The sequence below is a fragment of the Apodemus sylvaticus genome, chromosome 11 (assembly GCF_947179515.1).
Source record: "Apodemus sylvaticus chromosome 11, mApoSyl1.1, whole genome shotgun sequence".
In the NCBI taxonomy this organism is placed as follows: Eukaryota; Metazoa; Chordata; class Mammalia; order Rodentia; family Muridae; genus Apodemus; species Apodemus sylvaticus.
The window spans coordinates 60,571,844-60,589,878 of NC_067482.1; the positions used below are offsets into that span (position 1 = coordinate 60,571,844).

The 18,035-nt window shown below is 42.4% G+C and overlaps 1 protein-coding gene across 1 annotated transcript in view; it reads left to right on the forward strand.

Moving 5' to 3' along the window:
• The window catches only part of Adgra3 (adhesion G protein-coupled receptor A3), a 98,917-nt gene that overhangs the window by 67,112 nt on the left and 13,770 nt on the right, over nt 1-18,035 (forward strand). Inside the window, exons 11-15 of the mRNA XM_052199702.1 lie at nt 712-873; nt 3,287-3,490; nt 11,532-11,745; nt 11,954-12,216; nt 13,173-13,248. Of these exons, the coding sequence (XP_052055662.1) occupies nt 712-873; nt 3,287-3,490; nt 11,532-11,745; nt 11,954-12,216; nt 13,173-13,248 (919 nt within the window). The remainder of the gene's footprint in view (nt 1-711; nt 874-3,286; nt 3,491-11,531; nt 11,746-11,953; nt 12,217-13,172; nt 13,249-18,035) is intronic.

Below are 18,035 nucleotides of genomic sequence, written 5' to 3' on the forward strand. Positions count from 1 at the left end.
CCTGTTCCTGCTCTTGCCTTATGCTGATCCCTGTATGGTACAGTTGAGCAAACACAAGCAGAGAAGGCGCAGTGTGTGGAAGGAGCAGCCAAGAGGGAGCACCTCCTACATGGAGGATCAGTTGTTACATGGCTTTGGGCTCTCAGGGGGTGCTCGACTTGAGATGAATGGAGGGAGTCCATTCACAGTGGGGGACTCACACTTGCTCACCGCACACTTGGTACTCAGGGCAGTGAAGGTGACTGGTATTTTGAATATGCTAGAAGATGGGGGAGATCCTGTAGGTAGTGTATGTATATAATTAATAGGAGTTTAAGCTGATATATACAGTGTTCATAATGGCTTTCTAGATGATGAGCTGAAGTCTGTCTGTGACAGTGTGTCACATTCTCCTCCTTAATTAATCTAACTGCCTTTCTTTTCCTCTGAGATGATACACAGCAGTCTTGTCACTGGTGATGTAGTGGCTACTTAAGTACTGTTTGGAGCTAAATATTACCAAATGGCCATAGCATGCTGTTCTGTCTGAGGGCTTTAATGAGAAGCAAGGACAGTTTTCTTACATCAGATTTATACAGAAGCCAATCTCACCCTTTAAACCAAGTTTTTTTGGTTTTGTTTTTCTTTTAATTTTAAGCTTTTATTTTGAGTCTGTTGAGCAGCCTTCCCTGGCTTTTGACAGCTTTCTCCTCTCTCTGGTCCGCCCCGTAGCTTGGTGACGTGATGGTCGACGTGGCAAGCAACATCATGCTGGCTGATGAGCGGGTCCTGTGGCTGGCCCAGAGGGAAGCACAGGCCTGCAGTCGGATTGTCCAGTGCCTGCAGCGCATCGCCACACATCGCCTGGCCAGCGGGGCTCACGTGTACTCCACAGTAAGTGCAACACTGACATCGACCCGCAGGAGGATTAGAGTACGGCCACTCCAACCCAGAAGGACCTCGTTTCTACCCTCATGGTGTCACTGTCTCCTGCTACTACTGATAAGCACAGAATGTCTTTCTCTGAACCATTTGAGAAGTTAATTTTGCTTCTGAGTAATCTGTTTTCTCAGAAGCTGGAAAATACTTTCGTATTATGTAATTTGAATGGCTGTCACTGTCTAATCCACTGAAATGAATTCTATAACAAAAATAAGAAATATTTGATGGCTCTGCTGGCGTGCCACCCACTGGCCATCCGAGGTAATTCTCAGTCTGGAGCCCAGAAGGAAGTTTCAGGAACGTCTGAGAGCTCGCCTGGGGCTCTGTCTTAAAGGCCTGGGCTGTCCTCCAACATTTAGAAAACAGTTAGTACAATAGAATAATATCTCAGTTAAACAGTATTAAATTATGTTCATGCTAAGTCGAACTCGTAAATTTCTTGTGTATTGCTTACTTGTGTTCTAAAAATGTGATAAATAAATGTCTTACTCCCTTAGCTGTCATACTCTGATCTGGTTAATGGTTTTCAGCTCCTGACTATTACAGGACAGTTGAGTGTTCTACAGTTCCTGAGGCCATTTTGATCATCCTGTGCGTTATTGTACCTTTAGCTCAATTAAGATTAGCATTCTGTCCCCAAATAACTGTATAACTAGAGGCATAATGTAGCTGTTGTCTCACTGCTAAGTTCCTGGCAGTTCTGCTCTTAGATGCATAGCCTGACTTGAGACCCACTTGTCTTTCAATAGTGTCCCCAGCTGTTCACACCCGCTCCTGTCTTATAGCCTCCTGAACTACTTAGCTACATCTCACAGGTCCTCTGCCATAGAAGGGCATAATAAAAGTGATGGTGCATGAGTGAAGGCCATCTTGGCATGCAAAACAGGCTCCAAGAGTTACACATCTGCTTACACAGCTGCCTCTCTAGTCCTAGGAAAGTATTCTAAGACCCCAGTGAAGGCCTGAAGCCATGGGTAGTCAAGAACTCTGCATATGCTAGTTTATCCTCTATGTTCATACCTGCCAAGCTCAGCATATAAATCAGGCACAATAAGAGGTGGATAATAACACCTAATGGTAACGTGGAATGATTACAACAGTGAAGAAAGTTATTTATGAGTATGATAACTGGAAATTTCTGTTTAGTACTTTAAGATGATGGTTGACCCGGCTATCTGAGCCTGGAGGAGGTAAACCAGGAGAGGGGTGGGACTGGTATACTAAGTCAGGACGGGGTATGAAGGAGAGTCTAAAGACAAGGGCTTCTCCAGAGTTCCATGCATCAACTGTGATTGGTGTGATTTTCAGAAACTCTACTGGGGTTTTGTGCATTGGTATCTAGGAATTATGTGGAGTATACATTACTCGTTTATGTGTGTAATTAATGCTGATTTCACAGGGTTAGTGCGTGAAGCAAACCCTAATGCATACATAATCATCCTCACAGCAAGGTGAGCCACCATGTTTCCTTTAGATGCACAATTAATCCTGCCTCTTTGGCAGGTTTGAAAGTGGAACTGTCACCTTTTCTCTTCCTGTGCCTCCCCTGGCATGGGTGGTGAGTGGGAGACATGCTGGGGTTCCTCCAGGGCACAGACATGGTGGTTTGTGGATTGACAGGTTGTACATCTTAGTGACCCCCTAAGTTCAGATCACCTTTGAATTCCTTCAACGCTGGAGGGTCGGCAGGTGCCATCTGTTTTAGGCAATTCTCCTGACCTAATTTGCTACTTAACTCAGTTTATTTTCTGCCATTTGGATCAGCATCTGCCTTATTTCTTTGGGGGTGGAGGGAAAGCAGCTTTAGAATGAGTCTGCAGATTTTTGTTTTTTGTTTTTCTATGAATTCAATGCAGATAGCCTGCTTATTCTCCACATGAAGAGACAGTGTGGGTAGTCGAGTGTTACCAGGATTCCCTCCTCTTCTTTCTTCAGTCATTCTGTGCATGTGGGGATTGCTACAGAGTTTTCTCATAGCTCATTCATCCTGTGAATAAAAAACTTCAAATTTTAGTTTATTAGCTGTAAGGTATTTTTCAAATTATACTTATTATTTATCTGTAATGCTGAGGTTTGAACCTAGTGCCTCGTGTGCTAAGCAACAGGGACCTGAGGGCAGTGCTCCCTGTCACTTCTAATTTCTCTATATGATTAAATATCACATCCTTCCTCCGTTTTCCACCTGCCCCTTCCATGCCTGCCTCCTTGAATCTTTCCTATTCACAGGCTTCTTCACTTCTTTAAGGTGTATGTGTATGTGTATGTGTATGTGTATGTGTGTATGTGTGTGTTCATGAAGTCCTGGAGCACCCCCTTACCCTGCATTCTAAATCTCCCACAACTCCTGTTTGGTTGGCTTTTGCAGTATTCGCCCAATATTGCTCTGGAAGCGTATGTCATCAAGGCTGCCGGCTTCACAGGGATGACCTGCTCCGTGTTCCAGAAAGTGGCTGCCTCCGACCGCGCAGGTCTTCCTGACTATGGGCGACGGGATCCGGATGGGAACCTGGACAAACAGCTGAGCTTCAAATGCAATGTTTCCAGCACCTTCTCAAGCCTGGCCCTGAAGGTGTGCTATCCTCTCTGCTCAGTTAAAGTTCTCTTTGCATAAATGTGAATGCTCAGTGTGGCTTTACACAGAAAGTGTGTGTGGTTTAAACTTTTTATTGGTTCTTTGTGAATGTTATATCATGCACCCCAATCCTCCTTCTCTTTCCTCCTCTTGTTCTCAACCTCCTCCCTCATACCCTGTAATCTCCCCCTAGCAGAGGAAAAAAACACAATCTTCACTGTGGAAGCTATAGTGTGTTGTGTCACAGTGTGTCCCATGCAAAAGTACACCCTTTTGTGCACACTTCTTTACTTATAAATGTTCATTGCAAAGACTTGTTGATCTGGTACGAGGCCCCTGGCTTCTGCCACTGTCAATATTGGAATCTCACTGGGTATCCTCTGGGATATCCTTTTGTTGCCCTGGGTTATGCAAATTCAGTAGTTTGGGATCTGTAGGATGGGCACCTTCATGTACTCTTAACAGTTCATCAATTGGATAGATATTGGTGTGGGCCCTTGATCTGGACCCTGGAGGTATCTGAACTGGTGTCAGCCCACTGGCTCTCCCACTCGTGTGCTTAGGGCCAACTCACCTACAACCGCCATGTCCAGCCCGAGCTCTCCCGCTCTCCTGACCTCATCAGGGCCAACCCTCCCACTGCAGCTGGCAAAGGGACGGGAGGGGATCTCTTCCTCAGCGATGCTGCTAAAGGGTGGTTCTTTAGTTTTTTGGTTGATTCATGTATGTCTTTTTAAAGGAGTTGGTAAGAAGCTTTGGAATATTGTGCTACTGTTTTAAAGGAGACTCTGACAGAGGTAGAACATGCAGACTTCACAGGCAACATGTTTTGCCTTCATACTGACTTTCACCACTTGGAAATAATAACCTTCTGTCTTTCCGATTGCCATGGTATAAAGGCAAATGTATTAATATTATTTATCAAAATATTTTCTTTCATATAAAAGTTTCCCTTTTCTTGGTTTGAAGACATTAAAGCATTTCCATGAGCCTTAGAAGTACTGTGGGCTCTTAGCAGTGTGCCTACAGTGTCTACAGGAATCAGTCTTGACGTATGCCAAATTTTGGATAAGAAATGTCAATATGTGACATGTATTTTAAAAAAAATCAAAATTTTCAGTGTATTTTTTTAAATTTTGAGGAATATTTTGTTTCATGAACCCAACAGTCTAATTCAATCCATATAAGTATGTTATATAAGTGCCATATAACTATGCCACTCAGAGGTGACTGGCTCTGAGTCCGTAGAGTCTTGTTGTACTTCCTCTCTTTGCTTCATGCTTGGATTTGTAGTTGTGCATTCTCAGCTTCATGTTCTTATTTCTATGCCATGCCTGCAACATACTTCCATGTCTCCATGGCAGACTATTATCCTTCCGGAACTTCAATCATGAACTCCTCTATAAGTTGCCTTTGTCATGGAATTTTATCACAGCCACAGAAATGCAAAATATATTTTCTTTGATTCAGACACTAATGATCATTAACAGTGAGTTCATTTTCTTTTTCTTTTCTTTTAATTTTTTTTATTCGATATATTTTTTATTTACATTTCAAATGATTTCCCCTTTTCTGGCTCCCCACTCCCCGAAAATCCCATAAGCCCTCTTCCCTCCCCCTATTCCCCCATCCACGCCTTCCCACTTCCCTGTTATGGTATTGCCCTATACTGCTGCACTGAGCCTTTCCAGAACAGGGGCTACTCCTCAGTTCTTCTTGGACATCATTTGATATGTGGATTATGTCTTGGGTATTCCAAGTTTCTACGCTAATATCCACTTATCAGTGAGTGCATACCATGATTGATCTTTTGAGACTGAGTTACTTCACTTAGTATGATGTTCTCCAGTTCCATCCATTTGTCTAAAAATTTCATGAATTCATTGTTTCTAATGGCTGAATAGTACTCCATTGTGTATATATACCACATTTTTTTGTATCCATTCCTCCGTTGAGGGACACCTGGGTTCTTTCCAGCTTCTGGCTATTATAAATAGGGCTGCTATAAGCATAGTGGAACATGTATCCTTATTACATGCTGGGGAATCCTCAGGGTGTATGCCCAGAAGTGGTATAGCAGGGTCCTCCGGAAGTGACGTGCCCAGTTTTCTGAGGAACCGCCACTGATTTCCAGAGTGGTTGTACCAATTTGCATTCCCACCAGCAGTGGAGGAGTGTTCCTCTTTCTCCACATCTTCGCCAACACCTCTAGTCTCCTGAGTTTTTAATCTTAGCCATTCTGACTGGTGTAAGGTGAAATCTCAGGGTTGTTTTGATTTGCATTTCCCTAATGACTAATGATGTTGAGCATTTTTAAGATGCTTCTCAGCCATCCAAAGTTCTTCAGGTGAAAATTCTTTGTTTTGCTCTGTACCCCATTTTTAATAGGGTTATTTGCTTTTCTGGGGTCTAACTTCTTATGTTCTCTGTATATATTGGATATTAGCCCTCTGTTGGATGTAGGGTTGGTGAAGATTTTTTCCCCATTTGTTGGTTGCCGATTTGTTCTTTTGATGGTGTCCTTTACCTTACAGAAACTTTGTAATTTTATGAGGTCCCATTTGTCAATTCTTGATCTTAGAGCATAAGCTATTGGCGTTCTGTTCAGGAACTTTCCCCCTGTACCAATGTCCTCAAGGGTCTTCCCCAGTTTGTTTTCTATTAGCTTCAGTGTGTCTGGTTTTAAAATATAGTTTTTGTTATTGTCTTTGGAGCAATGGAGGGAAAAAGAGCTTATTTGCACACTTTCAGAGTTTGCCTCAGCCGCATTGAAGGAAAGCACTAGAACAGAATGGCAGCCCCTGGACCGACCCATTGTCTGCTTTTCACTTAGCTCTGTCGTGTTCTCTGGGTTTTAGCTATAAGGAGCCTGCCAAATAACAATCACAGAGTGTTCTGATGTGCTGACGGTACCTAACGTGTCTACTCAGAGGATGGATGGATAACTCTTTGTGCTTCCTCATAGTTTACCCTGATGCCCTTCATAAGGAGAGCTAAGTATGCTGAGTGGAGAAATACTGTAGCCACTAAGACAGTCCAAAATGGGCGAGAACATCTTGATGATACTGTGCCTTTACTCAGTACACTGTGCTCAGAGGCAAATTGGCCAATTTGATCTGCTACTTTTGGCCTGATGTTAGTACACCATAACACAGCCCACCACCTGTAGTCCAGCTCAGCTGTCTTCCTGCACCTGAGATAGCAGCATTCAGAGAAAATTAGAGATAGGCATATGTGTCTGACGAGGATTTGAGATTGATGGCTTACAGTTGGTAGAAAGGGACGGAAGTGATGCTACCCTGTACTTTATGGGTTTCACAGCCTCCCCTGTGTGAGGAGAACACTCCCAGCTAAGAATGAGGGATCATGTGAACACTCCAGGATCTGCTCCTTACAGACCGTTCTCCTTTTAAGATCATCCTGTGGCAAGAGAACAAGGCACTCTGTGCTATTATGCCTGTTTCATGAATTGTTATGGTGAGACAGGGTAGGGAGAACATGTTCTTCACGATGGGTGCAGATTTAGATGGTTGGAGGTCAGTAGAAAGAAATACACTCAGCTTTGTCACTCTACCCAGGGACTTTCCTCACGCCTAAAAAAATTGAAGCTAGACAATTGTTTTGTTCCTTCTTTAAAAACTGCTTCAAAAATACACTAACTAGATTACTTGACCTAAAGCATCCAATCATTCCCTGTATCCCCCTTCAGTGTGGACACACATTAGCACCTGAGTTGAACCTATATAAAAGATGCCTTTACACTTGCTGACAGGAACCTGATGTGGCTGTGACCTGGGAGGTTCTGCTAGCACCTGACCAATGCAGATGATGATGCTTGCAGCCAACCATCAGACTGAGCTTGGGTACCCTGGTAGGGGAGCTAGGGGAAGGTCTGGAGGAGCGGAGGGGGATCACAACCCCATAGGAAAAATAATGTCAGCTGGCCGGACCACCCAGAGCTCCCAGGGACTAGACCAACAACTAAGGGAGTGTACCTGGAGGGACCCATGGCTCCTGATAGATATGTAGCAGAGGATGGCCTTGTCTGATATCAGTGGGAGGGGAGGCTCTTGGTCTCTGCAGCTACGTATCCTGCATTCCTTGTGTTCTCCTTCCCTGTTACCCAGCTGTGTAGAGACCAGGGACCAGGGTCTCCACCTCTCAGACTCCATGCCAAGCTATTGGCAGGAGCTCATAAAATGGTACCAAACTTAACCGGTTCAGAAAAGATGAAAAGAGGTGTCTGTGTTGACAGTGACAGCAATTCGTTCTCAGGGTTAGCTTTAGTCTTAGTACGTTGTGGCAATGGGCCTCACCTCTTGTCTAAATTATGAATATTTGATAGCAAGGGCCTGATCATATCTTTAGGGAACACACAGGGCCAAACACAAACTAACCTAAGCTCTAAAAGCTGTTGAATAAAATTAACAGTTAAACGTTCTTAACAAGGAAAATCAGTTGAAAATGAATCCTGAAAGCACCCCACCCTCATTATCTATAGCAAGTAAGACAAGACAGTGCCTTAGGACATGCCACCTTTTTACAATGGCATGAGCAAATAAATTGGTATTTTGTTGTTTTGAATTCAGTGGTTTTGTAACTCATCCTGACTTTACTGTTAGAATTTTATAAAGTAAAAACATACTGTCTAAAATGTGAATATTCCTCATGGAGCAAGGCCATAGTATTTCATAAGATGCTAACTTCTACGTGCTTTCTGGTTTGAGTTAACCTGTATCACGCTTCTTTTTAGTTATTTGCCATGGAAGATACTGAAAAGCTCATGATATCATGCCACGAACATATGTGTTCGTGTTTTACCTGGTTGTATAATGAATCAAAACTACAGATGTTAGAACAAGTGGTTCTGGCTCATTGTTAGGTCACCCCGTTTTTCTGGCTCATTGTTAGGTCACCCCGTTTTTCTTTCTGGTCCCTGAGCACTGTTCTCCCACTGCCAGGGCAGCAGTGATCACCCACAGCTCTGCAGCTTCTGTGCCCCTCCTGGCTGCGTTTCCCCATCCTTTGTTACAGAGGTCATTGGAAGTGCTCTGAAGTTGAGACACAAATTGAAGGAAATTGAGCAGTTGTTATCCTGTCTCCCAAGCATGGGGGAACAACTCAAATCATGTTTGCCTGCTGCCTGCCATCTTCCAGCAGTGAATACTGGAAGCCACAGTCGTGTCTGTCTCAGGGCTCCTTAGGAGAAGTTTCCCGTTTATTAGCTGTGATTCCTGGGTGTATGCAGCTCCCTCACTGCTGTAATCCACACAGTCCTAAAACCCACATATGATTAATTGAAATTATAAACTGTTTCCTGCCTTCAGGCCAGCAGACAAAGGTATAGTCATGAGGAATGTAACAAGTTATGTGTTCTTCAGTGATTACGAAAGTTAGATTTACAGCCTTCCCATTGATGGTGAGCACACTTCTTTTAAAAGACGGAAGCGCACATTTCGCATTCTTACTATGAGCTGTGGGCACGATTGACACAGCTCCAGTTCATCTCCTCTGCACCCTCTTCCTCTCAGCCCAGGGAGCCTGTGATTGTTAGTCGGTAATATTCTTTATTGGGCTCTGAAGGAGGTTAGAAGCCCTGACTGTAAAGGCCACGGGTCTGTCGCTCTTGCTATGAGCTTTTTCTTTATTGTTTTTTATTAATTTTACAACCTAAAGATTAGATTTTTTTTTAAATTTCAAACTTTTACATTTCCTTTTTTCAACATGTTGAATGTTAATTCTAACATTTAATAATCAATTTAGCATCTAAGCCTGAGTTCGGATGGCTGGAGGCTCTTGTCCTCACCCACTGTTTATTTATTTATTTTTTCTGACTTTCAATGTGCCGGAAAGTCCAGCCTGCGTGCGTCAGGCTGCCGTGTGTTCTCCAACTACAAGAATCAAGTTGGCCTGTCATTCCTGACACTCTCCCAGAGAACTCTGTTTGCTTTCTAATGAAGTTTTGAGTTCTTTGGTGAGCCTATTTTATGAATTTTATAGTTCTTAAGCTTGAGTAGCTGTCTATTATGTAAGATTATGAACTATTCATTGAATAATGGCTTGATTTTTTTTATCCTTAGGTAACTTCTTATACATTTAAGAGAAATTTATATATTTTCATATCAAAGAAAGGAGCCCTAAAAACAGGCGGAGGAGTCAGAGATCCATTTGTTCTCACGCTCAGGAGTCCATAGAAACGCTAAGCTGAGCACTGTGATGAGTACTCAGAAGACCCACCCGCCCGCCCGCCCGCCCGCCCGCCGCAGACCCGTGCCAGCCCTGTGCCCGCTGCGTCAGGCTCTGGGTTCATTCGCGCTTTGCTCTCTTGATTCTCCCAGTATCCTCCATCCCCTCTGCCTCTTACCCTTCCTACCTCCTCTTTATGGCTCTGAGAGGAGGGATTTCCATCGTGTTTGTGAGAATAATAGTCTTTGCATGGTTTTCCTTAGACAGTAATTCTGACACATATTTTCATGACATCTTTAATTTAAAAGTAATATGTAAATATCTCAAATAACACCCAACAGATGATTGCCAGGGATCTGCTGTGCCTGCATTGTAAGCAGAGCACTTAAATAATTACAAAGTCAATCATTTTGCTTCAGTAGAACCTTTTAATTTTTTTTCTTTCAGTAAGCATACCATGTTGACTTGGTTAAATTTATTAACAGTGAGCTATTTTCAGTAAATGTAAATGACAGGAAGTAGTACATAGGAGATAAAAAAATGAATCATGTTATCTGCAGCCCAGATTCCTTCCTGTCTAGTTAATAAGCAGAGAGAGCCATGGGTTGGAGCTGCAGGCCTTGCTTGTGCACACTGTTTAAGTCCAGAAGAGGGGACAGCCACCTCGAAAGCCACTGGAATGAGCATGATGTTCAGACTTGTGCAGTCCTTCTCCTGGCTGTCAGCCACGTGTTCTGATCTGTGTCTTCTGTTGTAAACAGAATTAGCTTGCTAAATAGCAAGTCCAGTAGATGGATTCAAGGAGTTTGTCAGACAGCAGAATAGCAGGGCATTGCTGCCAGGGCCAAGTCTGTCCAGCACGCTACACCCAGAGAACAGACTCTTGCTGTGGTGCTCTTGTCGCCACGTCTGAGCTAGGACATAGTCATAAACAGGAGCCTTTAGTCAAATTGTATGGTGCCTTAGGATGTGGAACAGTATTCTAAAAGTCTCACAAGCAAAGCATTATTAAAGTAAAATAATAGTCACCTTTGTCTTTCAAGAGGAAATTCTTTTGGTTCCCTGTAGTTTGCTTTGGAGGAAGAAAGGGGTTGGTGGCCAAGAAAATGACTTAGTGATAAATTCTTCCCTTAGTGAATATTTTCAGATTAATTGAAATCTGTATCTCCCGAGCATACAGATTTTTTTTATTGAAGTTGAATGCTTAACTTTGTTAAAGTTAATGTGTTTTATTAAAGTTGAATGTGTAACTTAAAATCTTTAGTAACACAGAAAATATTGCTGCTTGACCTTCTGGCTAAAGTCAAGAATGAAGAAGTAAGATGCAGTCTGTGGCCATCCAGCACTTTCGCTTCTGTTTGCTGTGGTTCTCTGACCAGCGTATCTTAGTCTCAGGGAAACGCGTACTGAAATAGTAGTGTGTTGACTTTAAACTTCTGTGTTCTCTGTCAATTCCTAGTCTTTTATTGTGTGAACCTAACTCTGTTCACCCCTCCTGTTAACTTTAAGACTCATGAATGAAACTCTTGATCTGCTTAATGCTGTCTGCTGTAGCTATGTATGGTTTCATGGGAAAATTAACAATTCCCTCATTTTTAAACTCTTGGAAAAAGAACTTGCCTTTCTCTCTGTTTTATACTTTTGACCTGTGCTGTTCTGTGCTGCTCAGACGTTTTTTTTCCTGAACTTGTCAGTTGTTTGAGATGTTAATTTTTGTATGCAGTTTTTGGAAACGTGTTTAGCATATAATTTGAATAATGTCATGACTATCTGACATTGTTTAAGTTTTTTATACTAGTGTGGTAAATTTTGTAATATATGTACATGTGTGTACACATATTTCTTTTTTCAGAACACCATCATGGAGGCCTCTATCCAGCTTCCTCCCTCCCTTTTCTCACCAAAACAGCGGCGAGAGATCCGAGCGGCTGATGACTCCCTCTATAAGCTTCAACTCATTGCCTTCCGCAATGGAAAGCTTTTTCCAGCCACTGGAAATTCAACAAAGTTGGCAGACGATGGCAAACGGCGGACAGTAGTGACCCCTGTGATCCTCACAAAAATAGGTCTGTGTGGCAGATGTTACCCAACAGCTGCTGGGTGCTGTGGCTTTATTGGTTGATCTTCCTAAAATACGCTTATTTTTGTTCTTTGTTGTTTTAATGAGTCACTAGTGAAAAAAGATCTTGCAGAGTGCCCATCAGCGTGTAAGTTGGCGTTTAATTGTTTATGAAGTTTGTTTGAGAAATTTCCGTTCTTTCGCATTTCCTCCAGATGGTGTGACCGTAGATACCCGCCACATCCCTGTTAATGTGACTCTGCGCCGAATCGCCCACGGAGCAGATGCAGTCGCAGCGCAGTGGGACTTTGATTTGCTGGACGGACAAGGAGGCTGGAAGTCAGATGGGTGCTGTATACTCTACTCGGATGAGAACGTCACCAGCATTCAGTGTGGCTCCCTGGGCAACTATGCTGTGCTAATGGTGTGGCCGTTGTTAGCTTGGTGTATAAATACTAGATATTCTAATGATCTCTATGCATAATTAAGCCCAAACGAAGAATTTACTTTTTAACTTAACATAACTGGCTCCGTTTAATTATGTAAGAGGTGATTCTGGATTTCAAGGGAAATTGAATTACTACCAAGTGAAATGAATGAGATTGTATTTCATAGAGGATGCTCAGTGAACTATAAGGGAATCAGATCAGTTAGAAGCTGACCTCCTTAATATGTGAAGAGATAGCTTGGGTTTCTGCATTTTGATCCCTTCAGTGTGGGCCAATTTGTTTGCTGAAGGATTCTCAACAGTTAACAAGAGGTTTCCGGCCGCATACCCACACTCTTAGCCTTTGGAGTGGACAATGACCGTGGAAATGGATGGCAGTGACTTCATAAGTTTTGTGACTGCGGAGCAGTACTGGAGCCTGTCCGTTTGATTTCCACTCGGCTGCCACTCAGCCCCACTGCCCACTCGTGTTCACCATTGCTGTTGCCCGTCACCCATTCTTAAAGGATCTTCTGTTAATACATGCGGTCAGGCCTCCTAAAATACTTGCCTGAGTCTTGAGATTTGTGATTCAGCCTTCGCTGTCCTTAGCACATCAGGATGAAATGACCTACCTTAGTTACTGTTGTAGTGGCTTTGCGGTTGTTACATGGTGCCACCATCTTGGTTGTGTGTGTGTAGAGCACAGAGAGATCACTACAAGTGTGGAAACACTGCCCAGAAATAGCTAAGGCTTCCCAGTTTATGAATCTGGTATCTAGACAGTATTACTTCTACTTATTACATATACTTTATAAGTATATTTATGTTCTTGTAGAAATAATCTTGAAACATAGTTTGTTATACTTAGTGATTTTTTTTCAAATGTGATAGCATTTGTCATTAGAAATGATCTTGAGGCAAGCCTGAATTATAATAATTTTCCCCAGTCTTTGTTTCATTTTTCATGCTTCTGTCTTTTATTGCTTTTCCTGGTCTCTTGGCAGATGAAGCTTGAAAATGGATATTTTGCAGGTGATAGGATTGTCATGATAGTGACACCAGGAATCTTTGCACACAGCTGTAAGCAGTGCACTTGAACTATATTCAACATACCTATAATACTTCAGCATGCCCACTCTGGAGATCTCTGATGGCTGGAGGACTATATACCCCTAGAACTAACTTTATTATTATTATTATTGTTGTTGTTGTTGTTATTATTATTATTATTATTATTGTTGCCTTTTGTACGTTAAACCAGTGTTCATAGCTAATGAGGCATCTGGTGTCTGTAATTTCACATTTCACTGTTTTGCAACTGTCTTTTAAGGAAAGCATTAATGAGCCTATGAGCTGGCTGAGTAGGCGAAGTGCTCTATTCTAAGCCTGAGGGTCAGGTTTCCATACCCAGGACCCACAGATGGTGGAGGAAGAGAGCTGACTTCTTCAAGTTACCATTCAACCTGTGTGCAAATGTGCACACGTGCGCGCACGCGCGCGCGCCGCGCGCGCGCACACACACACACATACAGACACACACACATCCTCCCCCTTTTTTGAGATTATATTACACTTACATTATTCCTTTTTTCCCCTTGCTCTTTTTTTAAATTCATGACTTTTTCCCTTAATTATTATTGTTGTTGTTGTCATTGTTGTTGTTGTTGGTGTTGTTGTTGGTGGTGGTGGTGTGAATGTGCTTCTAAATACATAAATACAACTTTCCCAGTCTATAATGATCCTGTGTATGTTTTTAGGGCTGGCCATTGGGTATTGGACAACCTATTGGTGTGTCTTCCCTAGAGAAGACTATCTCTCCAGCTCTCACTGTTGCTTAGTTGCTTGCAGTTTTCTTGTGTGTAAGGTTGAGGCTTTGTGAGTTCAACTTCCCCATTAGTACATCTACTGGCATCCTTGTTCAGCCCATGTTCAGGCTGTCATGTCGGTGAGACTTATGGATGTAGCTTCTGACATATGTGAGAGGCATGATCTCACAGCAAATTTCCTGTTCCTCTGGGAGCTTAAGACCTTCCCATCTCCTCTTCCTCAGTGATCATGTAGCTCTAGTAGCAAGAGTGATGGGGTGGATATCTCATTGGAGACTTGGTTCCATAATTCTGCCTTTTGATTGGTTTTGGCTTTCAATTGTTTCTCATTCACATTTGAAAGTAAAATATTTGGAAACCATGTAGCATTTAAAGGAGAAACAACATGAAATGTATATAATACTGATCAGAAGTTGAGCAAAATAAAGGAAATACAGAAATACTGCATTTTAAGCTTCACTGTGATACTGCACCATGGGAAACTTTTGTTTATGTATAATACCAGTTGAAAGCTTCTATTTTTGAAATTCCTAACTGTTCTTCTAAACTATTTAAATTAGTATAATCCTTTTCTAGAAGGACTAAGCTATTCTTTTATCTTTCAGATTTTTAATCTTTTAAAAAATATGAAACACAGTTTTTCAAAGCTGGAAGACTGCTAAGATCTTTCTCCCTGTTTTCACAGAATCTTGTTTTCTGAGATGTAACTGCCACCTAGAGGCAGAAGCTAGAAACGCATCTGGGATTGTTGACAAAGTTGTAAAGTTATCATAGAGTGTGTGGAAAATATAGTTTCTTCTTCATCATACAGTCTTAAGGTTGTAGGCATGACTCTGAGTGCTTATGTAGCATGCATGAAGCCCTGCAATCTATAGTCAGGACTGCAAGAGAAAATTACCCCTATTCTACAGTTCGTACAGCTTGATAGAAGTAATGCCTATTTAAAAGTGAAAACTGTTGTTTTGTTTTCTTCTAACCTTTTATTGATTTGTAAACATAATCCTGCTTTTCTTATGTGCCATCGTCTTAGGTCTTTATGTAAAGTCTCAGTGCTCATGTCTCTAGGGCCATGTGCTTCCATTTTATGATCCAGTTGAGAGAACTATGCTTTAAATGAGATACAACTACTGGTTTTGCTGCTATGTTTACAGTAGATGATATCCTGGTTGATTCTGCTCATCCCTACAGTCAGTTTCAGAGAATCTCTCAGTGCCTGAGGGGGAAATATCAGCAGAAGTTGGAATTGCTGCACTCATACCAGAAGGACCCACTGGGGGTCAGAAGAATCAAAGGAGCTCTAGACAAATAGAGCCAAATAGGAGGAGACACTATGTAGCGTCTTAATACCTCCATCATCAATAGTGAGACCAAAGTACTCACTGTCTGCTCTGCCTTTGTTGCTCGAATTGTCTAGATGTAAAGACCAGGGGCTTCTTCCTTGTTCCTCTAACAATGCTAACTGAGCATGCTGAGGAAGAGCAAGCCAGTTCCAGTTGGTACATAGCTGACCGGAATGCCAGCAAGGCTTCTGCCTGAACAACTTTTAAACAGCACACTCATCACATCAGATATTTTAATTACAGGTGTATGTGAAGACGCAGTGGGACCCCTCCACTCTCAGTTGTACATAACTACAGTTGATAGCTCCTTGCATACTGAAGAGATTTCTATGTTGAGACGATCTGGAGCCCTGTTTTCACCCCTTTCCCACATGCTTCTTGCTGTCCTAAACAGTGCTTACGTTGTCCTAAACAGTGCTTCCTGGATGGAGAGATGGTTTAGTAGGTAAAGTGATTGCTGTGAAAGATTGAGGACCTGGAGTCAAAATCCAGATGTGACCGGGGCTACCATTAAGGAGGAGTGCCATTGTGAGGTAGAGACAGGAGGACCCACAATGCTCTGGCCCGCCAGTCTACTCAAATTGGTGAACTCCAAGTTCAGTTCATATCTCAAAATATGGCTGTATGTGAGTTCAAGGGCAGCATGGTCTATAGAGTTTTAGGATAGCTAAGGTTACAACAGGAAAACTCTGTCTCAAAACAACAAAAACCCAAAAGCAAAATGTAATATACAAAGTAATTTAAGAAAACATCTGATACCTACCACTGGACACACTGTGGGGCAGCTGATGCTTAGGCAGTGGAGATGATCTGCAGTAGGCACTCGTGTGTCAGGCACTTCCGTGGTTTTTATGGTATAGGCAGTTGTTATAGTCTCTTGTCCATCAGTCTAGAACTGAGGTAGGTTAGCTTTGTGATCCAGAATCATTATTCTAGCCATGCTGCGGTACCTCATCTCTCACATCTCCCATGTCACAGGGAGAAAAGCACACTGTCTGTCTGTCTGCCTGCCTGCTTGCCTGCCTGCCTCCTCTCTCATCTCTGAGGAGTGTCTTCTAGCCCTGCCTTAGTGGCCTTAGATTTTTCTCTGTTGGGTCTTTTTCCAGAAGTTTGCTTGTACAGTGCCACTTTACACATTTCATGATTCTATGCAGGATAAACTTATGCAAGATGAAACGAAGGATCAGAGGGACCAGCTCTTCACTGTTTCATTAACTTTCAATATTGGGCAAAGTACATAAACCCTGGAGTTGGTATTAATGCTATTTCCATGTCATGCCCACCATGGTTGCTACTCCAGCACTTAGAAGCCCCATGCGTTTTCTCCCCTTTCCTAACACTGTGTGCCATAGATAAGTTGTGATGGTACTTACACTCTGTACTTGGCGCCCATGGTTTTGCTTTGTGTGTCTGTTCTCTCCCCCATCTCCCCATTACATTTGGGAGATTTCTCTTCATGTGAAGCAGCAGTTTATATTTTTTTAGTCCATGTGCATTAGTTCTGTCCATGCAATGAAACTACTAGAAAATGTCCATTATATTGACAGTGCACACCGGGTGAGTGAGTGGAAGCTGACCTTGATGGGTCACATGCCTGCTTTTCTCTGTACATACCCAGGAGTGGAGGCCAGGATTGTGAACCATTCCCATGCTCTGGTTCAGTATTAACACCCCCAGCTGATGGAATCGCTGGTACCATCTTAGTCTTGTTTGTTGGGACATTTCTTAGTTGCTTGTCATTCTCACTGATCCTTGGAAGTGACGCCACTCTGTCTGCTTCGTGTGTACAAGAGTGTGGTTCTTACTCATACAGTGGGATGCTGCTGCTCTGGGATGCTGAGCCTGCATGGATTCTTAGAGAGTTTGCTGAGGGCAAAGGTCAGCCTGAGTGTGGCTGGCTTGTTTTCCTGGTGGGCTGTGAGTGAATGCAAGCTCTTTGTGTGCACAGGTTTACAGAGCCCTTTTCAGCCTCTCCTTTTCTCCTCCCGCCCCTTGTGTGAACAGGATTCCTTAAAGGTTTTGAGTCTGACTTCTTAGGGATTTTTGTACTCGGTGATCTTTACATCCTATTTATGAAATCCCAGCCTATTCCAAATTCACAAGGGTCTTTTGACTTGCCTTTTTCCCTTTTAAATTTTTCCGTTTAAAAAAATTAATTTATTAATTTTTAAAATTATTATTTTTATATCTTTTTTCTTCAAGATATCCCAATATGATTTTTCTTAACACATTTAGTTTCATTGTTCAACCAACACTAATTTTGAGTGCTGTGTGAAGTACAGTGCACAGTTTTTCAGTGCTCTTTTGTTCCTTGTTGATGGTGGTGTGCGGAGGTTATGGAATCTTTAGGCAGCAGAGCCCTCATGGAGGATGTGTATCTCTGGGGTAGGCAGTAAACATTCATAGCCTCCCCTCACTTCCTACTGTCTGCCTTAGTTTTCTGTGTGTGGAGGAAGTGAGATCAGACAGTTTCCTACTCCTGTCTCTGAAACTGTGAGCCCAAATAAACTCACTCTTTCTTTCTTTCTTTCTTTCTTTCTTTCTTTTCTTTCTTTCCTTTCCTTTCCTTTCCTTTCCTTTCCTTTCCTTTCCTTTCCTTTCCTTTCCTTTCTTTCCTTTCCTTTTTCCTTTCCTTTCCTTTTTCCTTTCCTTTTTCCTTTCCTTTTTCCTTTCCTTTTTCCTTTCCTTTTTCCTTTCCTTT